This window comes from Pseudorasbora parva, chromosome 7, assembly GCF_024679245.1.
Source record: "Pseudorasbora parva isolate DD20220531a chromosome 7, ASM2467924v1, whole genome shotgun sequence".
Taxonomy (NCBI): Eukaryota; Metazoa; Chordata; class Actinopteri; order Cypriniformes; family Gobionidae; genus Pseudorasbora; species Pseudorasbora parva.
In genome coordinates this window covers 24,582,267-24,599,485 of record NC_090178.1, presented here as the reverse complement: position 1 = coordinate 24,599,485, position 17,219 = coordinate 24,582,267, and the positions used below count along the sequence as shown (strand labels likewise).

The window sequence follows — 17,219 nt, the reverse complement described above, 5'->3', positions numbered from 1 at the left end:
TTAGTGCTGTTGTAATACTGAGGAGCCAGCACGCTACGGAAACATACATAAAGCATTATTTTCAAGTTACAACCCATATTATTGATGCGTCATCAGATGTGAGATGAACCGTGGTGCAAGTGCGCACCTTTTAAACGGCACCCCTGCTCACCTCACCCCATAATATACATATATATCCGAGTCCTGATCGGGATGTAACGTCCGATTCCGATCAAGTCTGAAATCACGTGATCGGATCGGGACATCCCTACTTTCAAACAAGACAGACCTAATCTACCAAATAATATATCATGTGCTGTTCAACATCTAATGTCATTAGAACGAAGGCTCAGGAGAGATCAGCAATACTGCACTGACTACTTGGGGTTTATGAAAGACATCATTGCTTGGGGCGATGCAGAAAAGGTCCCTGGAGAAGAGCTTCACAATCAACCAGTCTGGTATATCCCCCACCACGGCGTATACCACCCCCAAAAGCCTGGGAAGATATGGGTGGTCTTTGATTGCTCAGCAAGGTTCCAAGAAACGTCACAGAATGACCAACTTAATACTGGTCCAGAGCTCACAAACACCTTGTTGGGAGTCCTTTGTAGGTTTCGCAAAGGCCCAATCACCATCATGTGTGACGTGGAAAATATGTTCCACCAGTTCCATGTAAGGCCTGAGCACCAAGACTACCTAAGGGTCTTATGGAGGGAGAACGGTGATCTTGAATCTCCACCCTCTATTTTTCGGATGAAGGTCCACCTATTTGGGGCAGCCTCCTCACCTGGATGCGCCACTTTTGGAATTAAGCATCTAGCCGCTTAAGATCTGGATAAATTTAACCCAAGTACGGTTAAGTTCATCCAAAGGAATTTTTATGTTGACGATGGATTGGTGTGTGCAACATCTGACACTGAAGCAATCCAACTGATTAAAGAAGTGAGAGAACTTTGCAGCACAGGCAAGCTTAGACTACACAAGTTCATCTCCAACAGCAAGGAGGTTATGAAATCAATACCGAAGAACGAGTGTGCTGAAAGTGTCAAAGACATGGAAATGGCTTTGGGGGAGCCACTTATTTAAAGGGCTCTTTGCGTTCAATGGTGTGTTTCCTCTGATGACTTCCAGTTCACAGTGACCGTCAAGGAACACCCATATTCCAGAAGATGAGTACGTTCTACAGTGGCTTCGATCTACGATCCATTGGGGTTCGTAGCACCTTTTATTCTTCATGGAAAGTAGATCCTACAGCAACTGTGTCGAGACAAAGTAACTTGGGATGAGCCGCTCCCACAAGCTAAGAGCACAGTGGGAAATTTGGCTTCAAGACCTTTGAAACTTAGCAGATATAAAGATCAGACGGTGCTATATCCCAGATAACTTCAAGGATGTCAAGCAGTACGAACTTCATCACTTTGCAGATGCAAGGTGTCATCGGTTATGGGGAATGTACTTACCTCAGAGCAGTCGACGACAAGGGAGATGTTCACTGCACGCTAGTCATGGGAAAGGCACGGGTTGCTCCTACCAAAGTAACCACATGGCCACGGCTTGAGTTGTCGGCTGCAGTTATAGTGGCAAGAATAAGTGTTATGCTCAGGAATGAGCTGGAAAAAGAAGGTCTTCAAGAACATTTTTGGACTGACTCAAATGTTGTCCTTGGCTATATAAACAATGATGCCAGAAGGTTTCATGTGTTTGTGGCGAAAATAATCTAATTAATCAAGTCCACTACGATAATCCTGCGGATCAACAAAGATAAAGTAAGTGGAGCAACAAGTATTGAGGAAATGCAAGAAGCAGAGCTTTTTATAATCAAATTGGTTCAGAGAGCAGCATTCAGCAGTGAAAGAGGTATAAAGCAAGGTAAAGAAGTAAAACCCAAAGACAAAGTAAACAAACTACAAAAACTGATTCCATTTGTAGATGAGCAAGATGTGCTTAGGGTTGGAGGACGTTTGACAAGATCTGTTCTTCATCCTCATGTCAAGCATCCGGCCATTGTACCAAATAAGAGTCATGTATTGTCGCTGCTTATTAAGCACTACCATTAAAGGGTGCATCATCAAGGAAGAGAAATAACAGCCAATGAGTTGCGATCCAATGGAGTATAATGGGTCATAGGATGCAGCAGTGCAGTTTCCTCACATATTTACAAGTGCACAACATGCAGAAAGTACCGAAGGAACACCCAAGATCCTAAAAATCCCACATTCTTATGATGAAGTCTAACATAATATCCCCACCTCCAGGGGAGTTGGTGAGTCAGGATCTATATCTGCGCAAGAGATGGCGCCAGGTGCAGTTTTTGGCAAACGAATTTTGGACAAGGTGGAACAAGGATGTCTCCTTAATTTTCAGCAAAGACAAATATGGCAGAAAGAGAAGAGAAAAACTAAGGTTAATGATATTGTCATTCTGTAGGAGGACAGTTCTCCACATAACCAATGGAGATTGGCAAGAGTGACAGAGGTGTATCCGAGCTCTGATGGAAAGGTTCGAAAGGTGAAACTGTTAATTAGTGACTCGACCTTAGACAGCCAGGGCAGACGCAGTTCCAAGCCCGTCTACCTTGATAGGCCTGTACAAAAGACAGTTGTACTGCTTGAAGCAGAGTAAAGTTTATGGTTGCCATTTGATTAATACAGTATTTTGTTACTGTAAGGTGTAAGGGCATACTGTACGGTTAAATTAAGCTGTGAAAAGGTTTAAATTGTGAGGTGAAATGACAAATAGTCATTTGGTGGGAGTATAACTGCCATACATATTATTTTTGTTATTTAACACTTTTTGTTATATTCGTTTAATCTATTCATGAATATTGAGGGTTAATGTCAACAAGGAACTAAAGTTCATTTGCGTTGCACACAGACATTTTTAAAAGGTGCAACGGGAAATGTTAACATTTTGGTGAAGGCAGCGTTATTCTCAAGGGGGTAATCTAGCGCTCGGAAAGCGTTCCACCCATAGGGGATTCCATTGCTAACCATTCCATTGCTAATTCCATTGCTAACCAAGCCATCACCTGCTGTTAGCATCCCATTGACTCCCATTCATTTTTGAGTCACTTTGACAGTGAATAACTTTACATCTGAGGCGTTTAAATACTCCATTTGCCCATTGTTTATTTATAAAGAAACACGACAATGCATAAAAGGCTCCATTACATTGTATCTTACACTTTGGCCCGTAGAAGCTGTTTTTGTAAAAATAGGCTAACGATTGCGTCATAACCAACGCGACTCTGTCGCACAGTTGAGAAATTACCGTATAGACAGGAGGAGACGCTCAGAAACAATCTTTTACTGTCTATGAGGCAGTCGGGGGAACATGGAAACAAAGTCCGATAAAGTCAAGGGAGAAGAAGGGGGAGATGCCCCCAGATAGCAAGCATGTTTGGGCCACATGTGGGTATTATCTGGCACATATGGCCCAGATATGGCATGGCTGAACAGATATGGCCCAGAATGTGACCATATTTGTTTTGCCATAACTTAAAAATTGGCGGGAAATGTTCTCTTGGTTCACAACTCATTTTGACGGATATAGCCCAGATAACAATGTACACATGAGGGCCATATGTGTTTGAGCTATGGCACAAAGTGAGAAAGGCTGACTTGTGGTAAACCTTTGGATTATATATGGAAAAACACAGGACACCTGAAATCAAGCGCAGCTGACAGCCGAGGTTTCACACCTCAGGTGGTTGCATGTCATTACTGGAATGAATCATACTGATACGGCACCATTTTCTCATCTGCTCTCATGGGTTTTCAGTCACGCATATCTTCAGGTAAGTGAAGTTTTGGCATTTCAAAGTGTTTTTAAGGTTATTTTTGCAGCATTATGTATTTGTTTGAGGAGGGTGTCGAATTAGCCTCAGTTGAATGTATTTACCATTTCAAGGACGTCGTTGTTCCTAAGGATTTATTGAATGTGTGTGTGTGTGTGTGTATTTGTTTTGTGCAAATAATTAATTAATAAATAAATTAATTCAAATCTTAACCTGGCTAGTAATGCATTACATTGATAAAAAAAAGTGACAATAAATGATGACAGAATTATATTTTTGGTTGAACTATCCTTTTAGTTTAACATTTATTTTAATTATAATTATGCAAACCTAGCTTCCAGGTTGTATTGCTGTTAAAATTTGTTAAATGTAACTTTTTATTGCAGGTGCAGTCGGTTGAAACAACACCAGTCCCAGCAACACTTCCAACACTGATTAGTGTCACAATTTACCAGTGTGAGTGCCCGTGCTCACCACCAGAGGGCACTCCAATCCGGACTGTCACTCTATCATAAACTACGCATAATCCTTTGCCCGGACTCATTAGCACTCACTGTCTCATTATCCTGTTTTCATCACTCTGTTATATCTGTTATTCATTGCAGTCTTGTTTTGTGTACACTGCATTTCTGAGCATTTTCCTCAGTTTCATGGCTCTTGGTTTGTTGGAGTTCTTGCCTGTTTCCCGGATTACCCATCTCTCCTGTCTTGTTTGCTTTTTTGGACTGTTTGCTTGTGTATGACCTTTTGTCTGCTTTTGACTATGATTGTGGATTACCCTCTTAATAAATACTGCATTTGGATCTCATACCTTCTGTCTCAGAGCGGTTCTTTTCGATTAGAGACTTTTCCTCTTGTGAAGTTGTTTGTTATCTTTAGCAAGTTACTGTGATTCCCCCCTCCCTTCTACTTTAGCTCTCATTGCTAGTTGAGCATCATACACACTTGAAATTTGGTGTCACACTTTGAATGTTATTTATATTAATATAAATGGTTTCTGAGTTACTGTAAACATTTGTCAAAAGTAAATTATTGAATACATTTTTGTTGTTGAGTGTTGTATTTACCATGGTGTTAATAAGACTTTTACATAATGCTCAAAGTTGCATGTGGGCCACATAATGGCTATTAGATTTGAACAAAACTTAGCCATACTAAAATTCCATATTAGGTCCACATAAGGGCCACATACAATTGTATTGTTTGGCTCACGTATGGTGGAGTTATGGAACTGCTTTGGCTGTGCTGTGGTAAAGAAGAAGTGGGCCAGATCTGGGCCGGCAAACACAATCTAATCTGGGCCACATCTAAGCTGTTTATCTGGGCCAAAGGAAATTTGCTGACTGGGCCGACAGGGAGCCAAAAGCAATGGGAGAAAACATTTAAACAATGTGATTCAGATTTCAATTTCCACAACTACTAGAAGACCTACAACTGTCAGACAGGTTGCTTACGTCACATCTACGTCGTCAAGCTCAGTCTGAGTCTGCGCAGTTCGCTCAGCCATCAGAAAGTGAGTGCCTCTGATTGGCCTCATTTTCCACTGTTGAAGTCAATGGGATAGCTCTGTCCATTTCTTTTACTGTCTATGGTTATTCTCCATGTGCGGATTACAAGAGTACATTTGTTTACAATAGTTGCTCGTTTTGAGCAAAGAAGTAAAGGAGATTTTGTGTTTTGAACCGGGTATTTTCAGCTCATTCCCTCTTGGTTAAATGCAGCCAGCGAGGTATGTGTATTACGTTTGTATTTCCCGGGTGTATTTGTATTTACCACTTTATAGTGTATATCAACGTGTTTCTTTTACAATGTCATACTGTAGTTTGACGGTGGATTTCATTGACGGTGAATGTGATGTTGGAGAAAGGATGACATGAAATAAATCCATCAGTAACCAGAACCACTGTCGTTTATTTCCTGGAGGGAGTGATACGCACTAGAGGTCTTCACCAAGGGGGTAATCTAGCACTCGGAAAGCGTTCCACCCATAGGGGCAGCCATTGCTAACCAAGCCATCACCTGCTGTTAGCATCCCATTGACTCCCATTCATTTTTGAGTCACTTTAAAAGTGAATAACTTTACATCTGAGGCGTTTAAAGACTCCATTTGTCCATTGTTTATTTATAAAGAAACACGACAATGCATAAAAAATCCTCTCATAAGGGACACTTCCCAGCAAACATTGGTCCGAAGGCTACGTCATGTCCCTGGCCAAAAATAGTCGCGGTAGGATGGCATGAATCGGTAAAAATGTGTAACACAGAAACATTTCTTAAAAATGTATTCAGATACGCTTGTTCATGTCTACAGTTCTCTGGAGTTGCATGTATAATTGTGAGAGGACGTCACCTGGCGAAATCTTTTACACGTGCAATCATAGTCCATCCTGACCCTTATGTTATGAAATCCTTGTGAAATATGCAAAAGCTGTGCTTACCTTACACATTGGTTAATACTGCAGTAATCAAATTTTTTTTTGGGGGGGTGGGGTGGGATTGGATTGCCATCCTAAACATAGACAAAGTATCAAAAACGTCTCAGGTTACGTATGTAACCCTAGTTCCCTGAGGGAACGAGACGCTGCGTCGAAACGCTGTGAGAACGCCTCTGCGTTAATGCGTCGTGAAGCGCCTGTAGAACCATTCCATCGGAAAAAAGATCGATCGTCGGCGTGATGACGTCATCGACCGGAAGCTATAAAGCGTCCGTGAAAACAAACAGGAACTAATTTCTGATAAAGCCTGAAGTAAGTGATCACGGACACGCCGGGAGTATGGCAAAGCGACGCAGCGTCTCGTTCCCTCAGGGAACTAGGGTTACATACGTAACCTGAGACGTTCCCTTTCGGGGAACTCGAGCTGCGTCGAAACGCTGTGAGAACGCTTATACCCACATCGCCATAGGACCAAGTGTCTCGTATGTGTGAAGCCGAAGCGCACACGGTTACGAGAGTACCTGCGCCCCAACAGTAGATGCCAGGTCTAGTTCGTAGAACCTGACGAAGGTTAATGGAGACGACCATCCGGCCGCGTTGCAAATGTCATGGAGGGAAGCCCCCGACAAAAGTGCTTTCGAAGCAGCCATACCCCTGGTAGAATGCGCCCGGACAGCCAGTGGAGACGGCTGCCCGGCCGCCTCGTAAGCAAGTGAAATGGCCTCGACCACCCACTTGCTCATCCTCTGCTTAGATACAGGGGCCCCCTTCTTAGGGGGCCCGAAACAGACAAATAACTGATCAGTCTTTCTCCACAGGGCAGCTCTGTGGACATATGTATCCAGCGCCCTAACAGGGCACAGCAGATTTAATCTTTCCTGGTCTGACGTCGAGAAAGGAGGAGGACAGAAGGCTTGGAGAGTGATGGGGCCCCGTGGGCTCGTAGGAACCTTGGGGACATAACCCGGCCTGGGATGCAGAAAGGCTTTCACCATCCCAGGCGCAAACTCTAAACATGAGGGTGCTACCGACAAGGACTGAATATCTCCTATTCTTTTGAGAGATGAAATGGCCAAAAGAAAGATGGTTTTTAGGGTGAGGAACTTGTCCGAAACCTCCTCTAAAGGTTCGAACGGTGGCCCAGACAAGCCCCTCAAGACAATGGCCAAGTCCCATGCTGGGACCCTCGAGTGCATAGCCGGCCTCAACCTCAAAGTGCCACGGAGGAAGCGTGTAATCAGAGGGTGTCTTCCCAAAGACACTCCACCGAAAGGGACGTGGAAGGCACCCAAGGCCGCCACGTACACCTTTATTGTGGAGGGGGTCAACCCTGCCGAGAACCTTGCCTGCAGGAACTCCAGCACTGTACCAACCGGGCAGTTAACTGGGTCCCACTGGCGTTCTCTGCACCATGCTGAGAAAAGTTTCCATTTCAGAGCGTACAGCTTCCTCGTGGATGGAGCTCTGGAGTGAAGGATGGTCTCTACGACCTCGGCCGAGAGACCCTCCTCTATGAGCCTAGCCCCCTCAGAGGCCAGGCCCACAGTTTCCACATCTCCGGGCGTGGGTGCAGGAATCTCCCGCCCGCCTGAGAGAGTAGATCCCTCCTGGTCGGAATCTCCATTGGAGAGCCTTCCAGGAGAGATATCAGGTCCGAAAACCATACTCGGGTCGGCCAGTACGGAGCCACTAGAAGTACCTGGGCCCCGTCCCGGCGTACCCTCTCCAGAACTCCTGGAAGCAAGACAATCGGGGGGAAGGCGTACAGAGGTAGCCTCGTCCACTCCTGTACCATGGCATCCAACCCCAGCGGGGCTGGATGGGTCAGAGAAAACCACTGCGGGCAGTGAGAATTCTCCGCCGAAGCAAATAGGTCTATTTCTGCTCTCCCATATACCTTCCATAGGAGCTCCACCACCTCTGGGTTGAGTCTCCATTCCTCGGGCCTCGGCCCCTGCCTCGACAGGCTGTCTGCTTCCTGATTCAGGACCCCCGGGATATATACTGCTCTGATTGACAGCAATTTCCCTTGGGCCCACAGGAGGATCCGATGTGCCAATTTGTCCAACGGACGGGACCTCAGACCCCCCTGGTGATTTATATAGGCAACCACCGATGTGTTGTCTGACCTGACTAGCACATGGTGGCCCCTGAGGTCGGGCAGGAACTGTTTCAATGCAAGAAACACTGCGAGCATCTCTAGCCGATTTATGTGCCAGTGCCGCTGATGTTCCTGCCATAGACCCTGGGATGAGCGACCACTCATGGTCGCCCCCCAGCCCGTGAGAGAGGCATCTGTCGTTAGCGTTACGCGACGAACATGAGCCCCTAACACGGGACCCTGAGATAAAAACCCCGGGTTTTTCCACATGACCAGAGCACGTAGGCATCGCCGCGTGACTGTGATCGCAGTGGCCTCATGTAAAGTAGGCCAAGAGGTATTACATTGGACGCTGCTGCCATGAGACCTAACAGTTTCTGGAACTGTTTCACAGTGACGGCCCGGCCTAGCTTCTGTTCTTTGACTGCTGCCAGGATCGATGCTATGCGTGTTGGCGATAATTGCGCCCGCATTATTACCGAATCACAGTTCACACCTAGAAAAGTGGTTCTCTGAGCCGGAGAAAGCACACTCTTCTTTGCGTTCAGCCTCAACCCCAACTTCGACATATGCGCGAGAACAGCATCTCGATGCTGAACCGCCATCTGCTCTGTATTCGCTAGAATCAGCCAGTCGTCGATATAATTCAGTATGCGGATGCCCTGCAGACGCAACGGCGCCAGAGCTGCATCCACACACTTGGTGAACGTGCGGGGTGACAGAGCTAGACCGAAAGGAAGTACTCGATATTGGTATGCCTCTCCCCCGAAGGCAAACCTGAGGAACTTCCTGTGATGTGGAAGGATGGAGACATGAAAATACGCATCTTTGAGGTCTATGGTGACAAACCAATCCTCTAGTTTGATCTGCGACACAATCTGTCTGAGTGTGAGCATCTTGAACTTGAGCTTGGCCACCGAGCGATTTAGTAGACGCAGATCTAATATCGGGCGTAAGCCCCCATCCTTCATCGGCACGATGAAGTAACGGCTGTAAAACCCAGACTCCCTGCTGGGAGGGGGAACCCTCTCTATAGCCCCTTTTTGCAGGAGTGTCTGTACTTCCTGTGCCATAACCAGAGCCTGCTCCGGGCCCACCTCTGTAGGTAGGACACCGCTGAAAGGAGGTGGCCGACTTTTGAATTGAATGGCGTACCCCCTTTCTATTATCTGCAGGACCCAATGAGATATATTTGATAGACGTTTCCACTCGTCTAGAAAATCTACTAAGGGAACCAGCCTCTCGAGGCTGGCCTCTGGTGTACTTTGAGCAACAAGCACAGTGCCCTGAAGCGGCGGACCGGCAGGGAACGACTGACTTGACTGCTCGGGGGCCCCCCGAGGGGGGCGCGGACCACCCTCGGGTGGCCCGCGGAGACCGACTGCGCCCCGGCATTGCGGCGGGGTTGCGGGAAACGGGTACCGTTGGCAGGGGTAAACACCGTTTCCCTACGGGGGGAACCACCCTCAGCGTCCTGACGCTTCTGGCGTCAGGAACGCTTCGACGAGGCCTTCTTGGCGATCAGGACTGTCCTCAGATCAGCCCTGCCCCTCGAAGGCCTCGTCTGAGAGCGCCGCCCCTCGTCCCCGCGCTGAGGGGGAGTTCGGGTAGCGACGCTCTGCTTTTGTTTTGCCCTGTGCGAGGCGCTCGTACTCGGTTTGGGCTGCTTGATGTCAGCAGCAGCCCCAGGGACCTGGACACGGAGAGGGAGGAACTGCTTGAGCGCCGCAGCTTGCTTTTTCGACTCCTGGAACCTCTCGGTGACAGTGTGAACTGCGTCACCGAAGAGGCCTCCAGGAGAAAGCGGCGCATCAAGCAGGAAAGCTTTCTCCCTCTCCTTGATGTCTGTGGGGTTTAGCCATAAATGCTGCCATAAAAACTCCCGCCCGTCTCTAACCCCTCTGCAACATCCAATTGTGATCCCCACGACTGCAGCCTCCGCTCCGCCTCGGCGGCAGCGGGACCAGAGCCGCGGGGAACACGAGCCGAGGCACCCTCCTCAAAGAGTGCCCGGCGGGAGCGCAGCGTTCTCAGCGGTAACTTTTCACAATGCTCGCAAGCAGCCCCCTCGAGGGCTGCCTGGGCATGCTGCGCTCCCAAGCAGGCTACACAAAGAGAGTGTGTATCCCCGCTCGTGATGTAACGTGGGCAGGGATGAACACATCTCTTAAAACTGCTTTCACTCGCCATAGTATTCTATCTATTTTATTTTCCTTTTGTTTTGTTAATATATATACAATATTTAACAAAAAGGGTGGAAAAACTCTTCAATAGACAGACAAAAACACCAAATAGACAGACAGGTTCACACAGATCGCTTACTGAAGGCTCAGAAGCTAGTTCCTGTTTGTTTTCACGGACGCTTTATAGCTTCCGGGTCGATGACGTCATCACGCCGACGACCGATCTTTTTTCCGATGGAATGGTTCTACAGGCGCTTCACGACGCATTAACGCAGAGGCGTTCTCACAGCGTTTCGACGCAGCTCGAGTTCCCGGAAAGGAACTAATGTTGGACGTTTGATGGAGTATTTCTGTGTCAAAAATACTCCTTCTGGTTTCTCACAAGTTTCGGAGAGTTTTTTTCGAGAATGGGTCGGCTTGACGTCAATAGAGCGAAAGGTTCTTGTATGGGCCGTACGGGCTCTTCTCCCGGTAGGGTGCGCACGCGCGTGACTAGAGCGAGAGAGGAAATGCACAAATGCACTCTTTTATATTGAATAATTCCGTGAGAAATGAATAGAAATGGTATTCTGTATGACGAAATATTTTGCAAACGTGATATGTCAATATTTCTCCAAATATGAGGACTTTTAAACTAAGAGCTAAACTGAAAGCTGTTATTTGCGATCTCTGTGAACACAAATGAGCCAGTGAAGACGAGAGAATAAAGTGCGTCTGATAATCTATTCAAAATATCGTTCATAACGGATCGATAATAATGCACTCCTGACATAAATTAAGAATTGAATGTCACTGCAACCCAGTTTTATCATAAACAGTGTTCAAATATCAAAGCTGGAGTCTTTAATCTTTCTGATGATACTGAGTTTGTCCAGATAATGTGTGATGAGCAGTGAATGTTGAACAATAGTAATCTGAGGCCGTATGATCTTTGAATCGTAAGGGGTTAAAAGAGATCTAAAGTTTACTAATATTAGTCTCGAAATTCCCCAGCTGAAGATAATTATGCTCTTCTATGATTTTGTAGATGGACCATTTTGAGAATACTTCTCTGTAGCGCCACTTTTGACGACGTCCACTCGCTTTAGCCTCCTCACCCACAGGTTTTGCTGCATATATTTACTTCTTTCTGAATGAAATCAATAAAATCCTACACCTTTTCCTGTATATCTGATGGCGCAACCCCAAACACAACACGTTTTCGTCATAGTTTCAACTTTAAACAACAGCAATGTTCTTAACTATGTTACTATTTACAGTAGCCGGCTGATCTCTTCAGTTTGTCAGTAGAAGCCGCTCGCGTTCTGCCACCCGGAAGTATCTTGAGGCGATTGTTTACAAACATTCTGAAATGGTCTATAGAACACAAGCACGACAGTCCAGCTAATGACATATTACAATTATGACTGGATAAGGGATATATAGATCATGAAAAGAGTAAACAAACATATATTAGGAATATAGTATCTTACTTGTTGGAGACATTGTGTGAGCTGACGCTTGAAGCACACAGTGATGAGATTTAGATGCTCCATACGGTGTGGAAATGAACAGGTCTTTATCATCGCTGAAGTGAGCCACAATACGATCGCAAATGGACTAACAAGTGAACATGACACACGAGCATAGTCAAGCAGCATATATTAAACTAGTTCTCGGTTAATGTCCGTCATGTGTGACTTGTGTGTTTTGAATAATGACGTGCACAGAGCGAGCGCTCTTCTCACCATCAATAGTAGACACGCCCCTTACCTGCTGATTGGCTACAAGTTTTTTATTCAACTCGGCCCGTGTCCTTTTTCTAAAACGGTTTTGAAATAACACTTACCCCACATTTAAGGGTTTTTTTTAAGGGCACCACAGTGGTATTGAAGAGGGAGGGGACAGATGCTGTTCCACCAACTGATCTAACACCCATTTAAAGCAGAACATCTTTTATACAATAAAATAAAATGTAATGCTTTTATGTGTTCATTGTTTTTATTATTCTATATTTTTACTTGTTTTTATTTATTTTTGTCATTTTCCCATGTAGAACTTTGAGATTCTTCGGAATGAAAAGTGCGTTATAAATAAAATGCTTTTTATTATTATTATTATTATTATTATTATTATTATTATTATTATTATTATTATTATTATACATGTTGTTCCATTGTTTTTTTTATTTTATCTAGCTGTACACCATTAAGATATTTTGCGAATAAATGCATGTAAGTTACCTCACATTTTCCCTTATATTTATTTTAAAAATAAATATTCTCTTCCCTCAGATGCTGTGAAGAGGTGGAACTTGAATGCTCCAGACTCTGAGATTGATGCAGCAATGGAGAAACACCTGAAGCCCTATACAGGAAGAGCTGGGGTGGTTACAAAAATGAGCCAAACAACTTTAATGTGTTTAAGGGATAGTTCACCCAAAAATGAAAATTGTCATCATTCTTATACCTTTCTATGTTCTGCTGAACACAGATATATTTGGAAGCCAGTTTGTAACCAAGCAGATCTAACCTCCCATTAACTATCATAATATTTTTTGCCTATTATGGTAGTAGTATCTGTTCGGTTACAAACGTTCTTCCAAATATCTTTGTGTTCAGCAGAACATAGAAAGGTATACAGGTTTGAAACATGACAGAATTTTCATTTTTGGGTGAACTATCCCTTTATATAGGCAGTAACACTTTACAAAGGTTGTATCAGTTAACATTAGTTAATGCGTTAGTTAACATGAAACATGAGCAATAGATTTGTTACTGTGTATTTGTTAAAATTTGTTAACATTAGTTAATAAAAATACAGCTGTTCATGTTAAATGAGATCCCATAATACTAAAGATAAATAATAAAATAATAAAGATTTACAGTAACAAATAAATATATATATATTTTGGTATAGCCTATGATTATTCCATTTTTAAATCTGATGGTTTCATTATAAAATTTGATGATTATCTCTAAGGGGGACATACACAATATCTGATTCTAACCATGGATGTCAGCTAATGTAAAAGTCAACCGGCTATTTATTATCACATTCGTTATTGTGCCCTTTATCCCAAATATAATCTTCCGTTATTGAAAAACTGTTGCTTTAATTACTTTGAACTAAACTGAAAATCATTAACAAGACCTTTGTTTCAAAATACATTCAGTAAATTTTACATTCAAAATTGTTTACAATTGCAGACCTGACTTTTTTTACAGTGCAGGTGGCTCACCCCAGTCTTCTGTTTGAGTTTCTTATACAGTCTAAGCAGCTATCTATTTTGGATCCTTCCTTTCAGAAAACCAGACACTTCCATAAAATTCATGTTTTTTGAAATATTGCATTTGACAAAATCCTTTTAAAGGAAAAGTCAAGTTATTTAAAATTTTGACTGGTTGTGAAGTTTATTAAGTTGAATGGATTACTATCTGAAACCATACTGTACCCTTCAAGACTCTTCACAGAGATGTAAAATTCTTCTGCTGCTCTGGGTTTAAAGTCAATACATGATTTCAGTCTGAACTGCTCAAAGGCTCTCAAAATGACTCCTCTGTAGTTCATTCCTGTAACCACAATCAGAAAAAATAATCAAAAACAATATTAGATAACTTCATTATTTTAAATTTGATTTGTTAAAATGCAAGTGAATAATTCATGTTTTCTTACTGAGATTCACACTCAGAGCATAGGGGACGGGAATATCCCACCGGTACTGATCCCCAAGAATGGCACTCCTTTGATTAGGCTTTAAAGCAGAACGTTTTAAGTATCATAATAAATATTATATGGACTGATTTCTTAATTATCCAATATTCATGTACTTTAAAAAATCCTTAGAATAGAACTCACCATCATGATGTCTCCCTCTCTGAGATTTAAACCTAATGCAACAGCAGTTTTATACAATTAATGTTTGAATAAAACAGGCATAAAAATTACAAACAAACATCGATATGTTACTTACTGCTTAACTTCCAATAAACCTACTTGACTTCTAATAAAATGTTGGTTTTACCTTCATTTATATCTGGTATGTCCTTCCATTGCCCAGTGCCTAAAATATTATGAAAAAAGAAGACAGGGTTTAAATCAGGATTCAGTGAAACAGCCTGAAAGTAACAGTAGAAAAAAGAGCAATCACATCTTCTCACAGTAATGACAAAAATAAAAAACATCTTGGACACTATAAGAACATATTACTACTTTACAACAGATTCATGTCAGTGACTGTATTGTACTTACCATTTATATCTAGTGGGGGCTGAGAGCATGAGATATGAAAGAAATATTCAGACATTAAGAAAAATACATTTAAAAAAACCAACTGCTGTACCTTTTTAATGAAAATGTATTATAATCCAACTTACCATTGGTGATGCAAGGCAAAGAGCCAAAGCCAAACTCAGCAGAAGAAAATCACTTAACTGCATTTTTACTGGGAATTATAATGATCACATTTTATGAATTATGTTTTATCATTTGCATTAAAATTTGCAAGCAAAATGTAAGGGATACACTTAGACAGTTTTAAAGACTTTAATAATGCTAAAATACAATACAATTATGTGATTAAAAACTATTAAATAAAAGGGATACATACCAGCTTGAACCAACTTGGTAGGCAGTAACTAAGTCACTCTGATTCACTCTGTCAATCTTGAGGTCTAACAAAGTTATTTAAATATGCAGTTTGTGCAGTTCTTTACTTCCTTATACTAAGCTCCTATAGGAAAGAATGACACCCACACACGCACAATAAGACATTATATGCTTTGAACTGAATGAATTTCTAAAATACATTTTTTGAAAACATCACCAACTTTCTCAAAACCTTAAACACAGAACCAACATTTATGCTGATGATGCGGTCATTTTTACACCTGCTAAAAGCACACAGGAAGCATCATCTACCCTTACATCAGAACTGGAGAATATACAGCATTGGCTGTCTAAATCTTGCCTATTATTGAACAAAAAGAAAACGTCTCGGTTACGTATGTAACCCTCGTTCCCTGAAGGAGGGAACGGAGACGTACGTCAGAACTGAACCGACGAATGGGATCTTACTTTAGAGACCATTCGTCGGTTCAGTTCTGACGTACGTCGAACGTGACCGACTGAAAGGGAACGTCTCGGTTACGTATGTAACCCTCGTTCCCTGAAGGAGGGAACGGAGACGTACGTCAGAACTGAACCGACGAATGGTCTCTAAAGTAAGATCCCATTCGTCGGTTCAGTTCTGACGTACGTCGAACGTGACCGACTGAAAGGGAACTGTAGTTATGATTTTCACTAAAAATCCCATAAAACTGGAGCGGTCCAATGTGTTACTGGGGGGAATGGAACTTGACATTGTAGAGGAGTTCAAGTACTTCGGTGTCACACTGGACCAAACACTCTCATTTAAAAAACACATTAAACTTACAGCGAAATGAATTAAATTCAATTTACAAAACTTTAAACAAATTAGACCATCAATGACTATTATTTCTGCTAAAATGTTTTTACATTCAATGATATTTTCACAAATAGATTACTGCATTACAACCTGCATGGTCACTCACTGGAAATACAAATTTAAAACCCATAGAAATGTATTAAAAAAATCTATAAAAGTATTTGATCAAAAACCTTTGTCATTTCATCAGTGTAATATTCTTGGAAAATACAATATGCTCAATTTTGAAAATTTTATTCATTTTAAAAACAGTTGCTCATGGACTTGCTCCACTATCACTTTCTACATACATTAAACCAAGACCTGACAGAGGTTATTGTACCAGAGCTTTACTCAGAGGAGATATAGAGATCCCCCTTAGAAAAACTACCTTTGGACAAACTGCTCTGTCTATTAGAGGAGGTACATTTTGGAACAGTATCCCAACAAACATTAGAGAAAGTCCATCCTATTTGACTTTTAAAACCAATCTTAAACAATTTCTTAAAAGTTCCCAGCTCTGTCATCATTTTGACTAGTCTTACTGAAGTAATATAATCTGTCTGAATGTGTGTTAATGTGATTCTTGTTTGATTGTATATTGTTATATTCTGTCGTGATGCACTATTTTGTATGTTGTTGTTTTCCTGCCTCGGGACTACAGGTGAAAATTAGCATTTATTCTATAACCTGGCTCATTTACAGTCTTTAAAGTAATGTTAGACTGTTCATTAATGTGCACTGTCCCGACTAAATAAATAAATAAAATAAAATAAACATTTGACACAATGCAGAACTTATGGCCCTTCTGGCAAAATCAAACAACTGCCTCAAAGCCATTTTATCTGTGCTCAAAATCAAATAATGCTTTCAGATCACACACAGTAGGCTAAGTCAATATTATGAAAACAACAGATCATTCATTGGAAACTAGCATACAACAACAACAAACAAAAAAGGAAAACATCATCCAAAGCGTGCATTTACAGAAAAAAAGTATATTGTAACAGAGTCAACGAATTATAAAAAGTACAGTATCACAACAGTAAGGTGAATAAATACTGTATGCACTGCAAGTATGTACTGAATATTGTAAACATTTGTTTGTATTCAGCATGTGCATACAGTGGAAATACAGTAACTCAACTGCAAAAGCCAAAAAGGTAAAAATAACAAAATAACACCTCTATAAAAGGTATGATACTGTACAATATATACATAGAAAGTGATACACAGACACATGTTCAATTTACCAGTATTTCAACATTATTATCTCAGTTACACAAAGTCTGTGATT

The 17,219-nt window shown here is 42.2% G+C and overlaps 1 protein-coding gene across 1 annotated transcript in view; it reads right to left on the bottom strand.

Annotated features, from left to right (window-relative positions):
- The window catches only part of LOC137083514 (meprin A subunit beta-like), a 37,638-nt gene extending 22,723 nt beyond the window's left edge, over window positions 1–14,915 (bottom strand). The window contains exons 1-6 of the mRNA XM_067449460.1: window positions 14,853–14,915; window positions 14,728–14,746; window positions 14,501–14,539; window positions 14,329–14,366; window positions 14,152–14,233; window positions 13,931–14,048 (exon numbers count right to left, since the gene is read on the bottom strand). Of these exons, the coding sequence (XP_067305561.1) occupies window positions 13,931–14,048; window positions 14,152–14,233; window positions 14,329–14,366; window positions 14,501–14,539; window positions 14,728–14,746; window positions 14,853–14,915 (359 nt within the window). The remainder of the gene's footprint in view (window positions 1–13,930; window positions 14,049–14,151; window positions 14,234–14,328; window positions 14,367–14,500; window positions 14,540–14,727; window positions 14,747–14,852) is intronic.
- Between the last annotated feature and the right edge of the window lie 2,304 nt (window positions 14,916–17,219).